This window comes from Medicago sativa, chromosome 8, assembly GCF_051527215.1.
Source record: "Medicago sativa cultivar Bolivia chromosome 8, Bolivia_mono, whole genome shotgun sequence".
In the NCBI taxonomy this organism is placed as follows: Eukaryota; Viridiplantae; Streptophyta; class Magnoliopsida; order Fabales; family Fabaceae; genus Medicago; species Medicago sativa.
In genome coordinates this window covers 28,650,618-28,659,007 of record NC_140756.1, presented here as the reverse complement: position 1 = coordinate 28,659,007, position 8,390 = coordinate 28,650,618, and the positions used below count along the sequence as shown (strand labels likewise).

The 8,390-nt window shown below is 35.4% G+C and overlaps 1 protein-coding gene across 2 annotated transcripts; it reads left to right on the top strand.

Annotated features, from left to right (window-relative positions):
• Positions 1-1,288: 1,288 nt before the first annotated feature.
• On the top strand, positions 1,289-4,366 carry LOC146898143 (protein gamma response 1-like). 2 transcript variants are annotated; one of them, XM_085733723.1, is made up of 3 exons: positions 1,289-2,085; positions 2,197-2,268; positions 3,589-4,366. In XM_085733723.1, exons 1-3 carry the CDS (start codon positions 1,374-1,376, stop codon positions 4,260-4,262), a joined length of 1,458 nt encoding a protein of 485 aa, XP_085589849.1. In that variant the 5' UTR covers positions 1,289-1,373; the 3' UTR covers positions 4,263-4,366. The 2 variants fall into 2 exon arrangements, with proteins under 2 accessions (XP_085589849.1, XP_085589848.1); XM_085733722.1 differs by having other exon boundaries at positions 1,295-2,085; positions 2,182-2,268.
• The last annotated feature ends 4,024 nt before the right edge of the window (positions 4,367-8,390 follow it).

The window sequence follows — 8,390 nt, the reverse complement described above, 5'->3', positions numbered from 1 at the left end:
TGGTGCCCGGGGTTCGAACCCCAAACTTTGCATATATTATCCATTGTCCTTACCGACTGAGCTAAGCTCACGTGGACATCAATGGAACACTTGAATGGGATGGAAAGATATCATTTCCTTTTAATCCTTTTCGAAGAGAGTTTTGCTACTCATTTCGATCTTATTTACACCAAAAAATTGGCATTGGAATTTTATAATATTTTAATTTTTTTTTTACAACTATGTTTTCACCCTTCACAAAATGTAAAGTTTTTAATTTAGCCCTTTTAGAAAAGTGGTGTTGGAGGTTAAAGAGTGAGAAGAATGGACTTTGAAGTTAAGTTCCAGATCATAAATATGTGCTCCAAAATGGCAAAGTGATTGATCGGATAAGCATAGATTCAGTGTGGTGGATTGATATTTTTAGTATTGAGAGATGTGATGAGGTGAGTGTAGGGAGATGGTTTGTGGATATTGTTTTTAAGAAAATAGGGAATTACAACAAGACGAGCCGTGGTTGGGTTAGGAAATGGTTAATGAGCGTTTTAGTAGAATGATTAATTTAACGATGGAGAAAAATGTTTTTGTGAAGGATATGGTGTTAGGCAAAGGTGTTAAGGGAGGTTGTTGGAGTTGGAGGAGAAATTTATTTGTGTGGGGAGGTTGAGGAGTGTAACATTTGTCTGTCTAACATTTCTTCGCAGAAGAGTGTGGAAGATACTTGAATTTAAGATCTTAGCCCTCATGATATGTACTCATTCAAAGAAGCTTATATGTTGTTATCTAATGTTGAAAATATAGAAGATAATTTACTTTGAAGATGGATGTTAAATTTAACATCTTTCTTGTGTGGCAGATTGTAATTTAAAAGAAACAGCTAATCATTTATTCTTTAATTATAAACTTACGGATGAATGTTTTATGATTTTATCTTAGTTAAAAACTAGTTGTTTATATAAATAATTGTTATTATCATGCGGTCCAATTCATAGTAAATGATCCCAGACGTTGGTTTTAGATTGGACAACTACGACGAGTAACTGCGTGATGCAGTTACTGCGTCAAATCCAATTCCTTATTTACCATAAAATTATGGATGAATGTTTCATCGTAGTTAAAAACTAGCTGTTTAATGGTAAATAATTGTTATTATCATGCGGTCCAATCCAATTCATATTTGATTTAGTAAAAAAACATAATTTAAGTAATTTTTCCTTTAAAAAATAATAATCTAAGTAATTTTTGTTTACCGTGTACGGTCACTTCCCCTGTTTCGAAAACGTGATCATAACAAATTGAGAATCGCGCGCGAGAGTTTCATTTCAATTAAACACCCCCAAAAGCCAAAACCTTCCTTCGCCCTTTCTCGCAATTCAAAACTCAACACAATCATCATGGACGAAACCAACGCAATAACAGAGCGAGTACCTCACACGCGCTCACCAAAATCACCACCACCTCCATCATCGACGGCGAAAAACTCATCTCCAGTCACCGACGAAAAAGTCGTTTCCGGTCTCAGCACACTCCTCGTCGCATCAATTCAAGAAGCCAAAGACAAAATCTCCCAAATCGAATACGTTTTCTGCTCCCAACTCTACCCTAATTTCCAATCCACTTCCAAAAACTCAGACGCAAAACGCCGCCGTATCACCGAACTCGAACACGAACTCGACGAAGGCATGACGCTGCAAAAGAATCTCCTTGATTTAATTCGTACGAAAGATTCTTTACTGAAATCGTGCGAAGAGAAGCAAAAAACCGCGGTTGCGAAATTGGAGAGTTGTGAGAGCGAAAACGCGCAGTTGTTGGGGAAAATCGTTGATTTGGAAGAGAGATTAAGGTTGAAGGTGAAGGATGTTGAGGTTTTGGAATTGAAATGTGATGAGAATGAGGGTTTGTGTAGGAAATTGGTTGAAGAAGTTGAATTGTTGAAGTGTGAGGTTAAGGATGAGAAATTGAAGAGGAATCGTTTGAATGAAGCGTATAAGAGACTTAAATCTCAACATGTTTATTTGAGGAAAAAGGTTGGGCTTAATGAGGAGAATATGATTCGGGAGAGTGAGAGTGATTTGGGGAAGAATCAGAGTCCAATTGTTGAACAAGGTATAAGATGGATTAATGTTGTTAATGTGGATTAAAGAGAGTTTATTATGTGTTTTTGTGTTAATTGTGTGTTGTGAAACTGTTTTTTTATTGCATATGTTGCGATTGAAGACCGTAATATCAATATGGATGTTTGTGTAAATGCTAAAGTGAAGATTGAAAACCCAGATGAAGATTTTGAAGGTAAATTGAATTATTTTCATAGTCCATATTGCTATATTATGTGCATGATTTTAGATTGTGTTTTGATATGCAACAATAATTGGAATGAATTGGAGTAGAATTAAACTAGTTATTCTGTTGTTTGGATACTTTTATGATGTAATGGAAAAATGGTTCCATTATGTATCTTAAATTAGATTCTGTTAGGTTTATGATAGGGTAGTAACCTTACTGCTAACCCTTTTGAGCAGGAAACGGACTCCGAAAGAGGAGAGGGGTAAAAGGATAATGAAAATGGCTGAAATTATTCTCTACTTCATTCATTTAGGTTTACTTCACAATTGAAATATATGAAGTAATAACCTGAGAGAGATTGAATCATTGTTCATGATAAATTGGCATTTGTTAAAGCTTTGACTGATAATTGATCACCCAAGGAATTAGGGGTCATTTGTTAGGAAAAATGAGATTTTGAGCTAAGGAATCGGTCTTAGCCTACCTTATTCATTTATCAATACTCAAAATATATAGGTGAGTTGGTTCCTGATTACTTGCATCAGGTGCCAGGTGTGCGGAGGATGTTACAACAAACTAACAGTAAGGGAAAGGGTCTATAATTCAACAATGGAAGTTTCTAACAGACTCTAGGGAATCTTTAAGGCATTACTAGAAATGTGAGTAAAATGGAATCAATTGAAATCTTCTATTCAAGGTGTGCCTTTGAGTGTTTGTGTTGTGGTGTACTTAGTTGGGCTTCCTTGGACTGTTGGTCCCAATACACGTATCAGTTTACTTCATTCTTCTCAAGCGTCATAGTTGCGCTATGACGCTTTCGCATTGGCAGATTCTCTGGAAGCAGTCATAGGCTGCAACGCCATGTTTATATGGCGGGCTTTTGGCTTGCCACCATAATTGGCCATCTATCTTTGGTTTACACTGTTAGTATAAAACAAATTTACACTGACATCCGATGTGAGACCACCATTTTTCCATGTCATACCACCAAATAATTTACACTGAAATGGAGTAAAGTGGGTGATGTGGCAAAATAGTTAGTTTTTATTGATGTTAGTCTAAAACTATTTTACATTGACAGTGTGTATCCTTTAAATCCTTTTAAATAATTGGAATATTAGAACCTATTATTACTGTTATTCAGTACATGCCACTTAACCCCATTTCATCCTTCTAAGATAGATTGTGAAGTGGCCTTTATTTTGATCCATATGCATCAAGTTGCATTAACATGCATAGATTTTGTTGGCAAAATGCTATGTTGAAACAGTGAAGTGTACAGCTTAGGTTAATTGCTTGCCCATCATCTTCTTTCTATGTTTTCAGGCCTCGAGAAAAGAACTCCTGAAGTTTTTGTTGCTGTGTGTGACATTAATGAGGTGAAGGAGAAGGCATTGGGGGATGACAAAGGAGCCAATTTGGGTCCTCCTTCTTCTTCAGGTTTCCATGGTGTCCAAAAATGTCCACCCAGTACAAAATTAGCTTCTGTGTCTGGTACAAAGCGGCCTGCACCTTCCTGGAGGCAAACCCGGTCTCATCAAAGTCGAGCAGGCAATGACCTTCATGATGACTTTCTTGACACTCCTCTTGAAAATATCAGAGATAATTTAAACAAGGATTTGAATAAGGAAGATCTCGCACAACCTATTCAGAAAGACATTAGCATGGACAGCTCAGATGACGAAACACAGGATTTGAACGCCAGAAGCAGTCCCCCGAAGAAGCAATCTTCCATTACAGTGGCCAATAAAAAGAGTTTCAAGTACATTGAGCCAGTGAGAAAGAAGGCTGAGCGCGAAAATTTAAAAGGAGTCGACTGCAAACAATGTAGGAAGTTCTATGAAGCTGTTCTTCCTAATGCTGATGGTAAGGACCCTGATAGCAATAAGCAAAATAGTCGTTGTGAGCATCATGATGGTGTTTCTAGGCATCGTTATAAGTATGTTCCTCCTTTGACTCCGGAAGGATTTTGGAATATTGGATTTGAATCTGAATTATAAGGATAAATTTAAGCCTGATTAGATTACTGCTGTTCAATCTATACATGGATTCATTATTCAATTAACTTTTGGTAGATAAATAAAAAATAATCCGTTTTGAACAATTTTCATTTATAATTAATTTATTTTGTTGTTTCTTTTTATACTGTTTCCTTAAACGGGATGGCATGCCTTTTGATTATTTAGTGTCTGTTGCTTTAAATTGTTCATGGCAAGTGATATAAACTTACAAATCAACTGCAATTTTCTTAACCTCCTAATGCCATATTGCACATGAGAGTTTGCCTTTGATTAAGCACCTCGAAATTTGTGAGATAATTTTCAATTGTATCCATGCTGATGCATGAAAGCAAAACATTAAAAAAAATTGAAAATTGAGAACTGCTCTTGTAGCTCAAGAAGTTACTAATGACTTACCAAGCTTCACAACATCATATTGTACTTGGGCTGTAGATTCAATTCTTACTTTTTCTTTCCCTCTAAATTAAAGTATACCATAATTTGTGGATGATGATTGTGCTACTAGCAATTGATCAAGTGTTTAGATAGATCTCGATGTAAAAGTGATCGTGCATTGCAGTACTCGTATTATATCTGGAGTATTTCCTTCAGAAATCGGAAGCTTTATTCCTCTATGTGGGTTTCTTTGGTTTAAATGGTCGAATATTAGGGTATTGACTTCATTGGTGAAAGATGATATATGGTGTAAAGACGCTTTAACTTTGAGCATCTCTGGTGCTCTTTTTTAATTTCAATATACTTTTTGCTGATTCAATAAAACATTGGTAGTTACTCAGGGTGAACACAAGGCCAAATGTAACTACTGTTGTGCAATACTAGTATATAGTTGCCACCTAAATAAACATGACACCAAATCCTCTAAGAAAATATTGCCACCTAAATAAACATGACACAAATCCTCTAAAAAAATATTTCCACAGATCTTACAAATGTATGCTACTAAAATGGGTAAGAAAGGGACGGCTATATTAGAAAGATTATTAAGCAAAAGATGATCTGGTTGCAATTAATTTTGTTGGTTATAAGCTTATCTCAAGGTCTGAGGTTCGATTTTTTCTAATGTAAATTTCGGTAGACTAATTTGGCTTCTTCAAAAAAAAAAAAAAATTGTTGGCTATAAGCCATACGGAAGATTGTTAGAAGGTTGTAGTGGAATCTGTTATATCTGATGACGTTATGGTTGTAGAAGTATGATTGGGACACGTGTCGGAGAGAGAAAGCGACCATCGAGAAAAAACGACATGACAACATAAAAGAATAGTCGTCTATTCTGAACCGCCGATCAAACTTAAAAATACCACGCCACTTTTACGAGCTCATCACATATCATTCACGCCCCTTTTTGGAGCTCGCCATGTCTTAGTCAAACCACTTCGCTCTTAACTAGGACCTGTGCTTGGGAAGCTATGAACCGTCATAATTGGAATAGGACCAAAAAGTCACAAACAAGGACGCCGCCTAAACCCACGAGACCACCCTTTCGCCCTTACCTCCCAAAACAACCAAATCAGAGCCTTTTGGCGGAATATTCAGTTAGAGATAAGCCATACGTGCCCCTTACTATAGGTAACTGATTGGATAAACATACAAAGGCTGTTACAAAAAAGGAGGCCAAAGAAAGCTATAAATAACACCCTTAGAATCATTCTCAAGGTATGACCTATTCAGATATATAGAAAAACCTTAATCATTCAATTCATCTAAGCACAATTGTTAACGAGAAATTGACTTATGAGATTCAATGGACGAATTAATTGCATGGGACATTCAGGATATGTTATAGATTTTTTGAGGGAAGGATATGTTATAGATATATGGAAGGTATAGGAAAACATGGGTTGGGTTATAAATAAAAAATAGGTGTCACTTGTCTTTAGTAGAGGTTGCCTCTGGAAGTTTGAGGGTGGGGTCTTATCAGCATCCTTCCTTGATTAATATATACAAGAGTAAGACAGTGTTAATATACCTGCAGAATTATAATTTCATAGGCCTTCTGTAGTATACTTTCTGAGCCATTCAGAGGAGTTGTCATAAGTATCTTTTAAGAAAAGACGGTAATTAAGTCAAAAGAAACTAGAATAAGTTTTTTTTTTTACCCTCTAGAATAAGTGTTTTTTGACAAACATATGGGTGGAAAAGAAGTTCCCCCTCTTTTATATGTACGTAAGATAAGATAACATTAAGTTTGTGACTCAGAGGCGAGCCTAATAAAAATGGGAAAAACCTTTAGGCATAAGTAATATTAGCCTTGGATGAAAGACTAATTGTATCTTACTGAATTTATCATATGTGTCACATAATTTTGCAAAAGCTACACTCATTGAGCCACTACGATACTCAACAGACCCTGAATGCATTAAATAATGTCGATGGTGTTTTTATGAATAGAGTGGGGGTTTTGGGAAAATCCAAGATGACCAAAACTAAATAAGATCTTGAGAGATCTTTGACATAATACTATAGATAATAATGAGAATTCCAACTTTAATATCTTCAACTGCTCTGAATCAGACATGAAAAGACATGGAAATCAAAACTTATTGTTAGAAAAACATTGTTATTTCCTCGCCTCCTTTTCACATACTTTTTTTTTTGTCAAATAACTTAACGGCTAAAAATTTCATATTTTTAAGGTGAATAAGTGAAATGTTCAGAGCTCGAATCCTTGCTCCTGAATATATAATGCAATGTTCATACTAACTGAGTTAAACTCACGTTAACGTGTGTGACATACTTATAACATGAAATGAATAACATTATTGATAGGATTTAAAGCATGTATATAAAAGACAAAAAGGCAATACAAATTTTAACGATGATCTTTATTTAAAGTAGAAAAATGAAAATAAAGGAAGCTGCTGGCGGCTGTGGTGTGGGGTTGCAAAAAAGAAAAAGGAAATAATACACTTGGGTTGGTGAGTGAAAACCATGTGATCATTCACATGCAGAAATGGGTGCTTTTGTGTGGGGTAGCAAAAATGTGAATGTTAGTGCTGTGGTGGACCGTGCTCATATATTTACAAGAGAGGAAAAACTTTTTTCATCTCCATAATGCTAAAAACTTAGGGTAAATTTAGAAGTGTAATTATGGATGATATAAAATATTTGTTTTTTCTGGATATGTATGATCGATTTCATGATGGGGTGAAGAAAGTTTCTCCATAATCAGTAAAGGGGAATCAAGATATGTAAAGTAGGATTGCAAAAATGTGTAACTCCTTAAAAACATCAAATGTTAGGTCAGGTTTAGTGGCAATCAAGTATACGAGGTATCATACAATTTGTTTGCAGGGCCGTCTTAACAAATTTGTTGGCCCTGTTTAAATTTTTAAGGATTCACAAAAAATTTAAATTTTGGGCCCCAAAAAACCTAAATAAGACACTAAAAAGAAAATTATTAATTAACAAAAATCACCTTAGTGGGAGTTGAACCACCAACCACAAACACAACCAAAAGAAAGCGCGCCACTGAAGCTCCATGTCTTTTTTGAAATTTTATTCGCATTAACTATATATAAATACTAATTAAGTGCCTAACATATAAAAAAAAATATGTTTCGGGCCCAAAAAAATCGAGGCCCGGTGGCATAGCCCAGCCTCGACGGGCTATGGGCCGGCCCTGTTTGTTTGTACTTTATAATATCTATTATCTTTCCTCCTTCATCCTTGGTTAACTTGCATCTTGGTGCAATGTGATTGTAGACCATGTTACAACTCTCCATTCCAAACTTTTGTAAGATTTGTTCTTTTGCATATTTATGTTGATGAACGAAAATTCCATCACCATCTTGTCTTCAATCCTTAAAAAGTAACCCAGTCTTTCTAGATATGTCATTGTAACTCTTCGTTTTCATTGAATTTTTAAATGCTGCAATCATACAATCGTGATTTATAAAAATGAGATCATGAACATATAGATTGATTATCAAATAAACAACGTGTACTCATAAGGACATTTCTCAAATCCTTCGCGGAAATAGGAATCAATTTTGGTGTACCATGCTCTTAGGGCCTGCTTAAGACCATACAAAACTTTCTTCCAACCTATGCGCGTTATTCTTATCTTCATTTTGATATTCCAAAGAGTGTTCAACAAACACTCTCCAT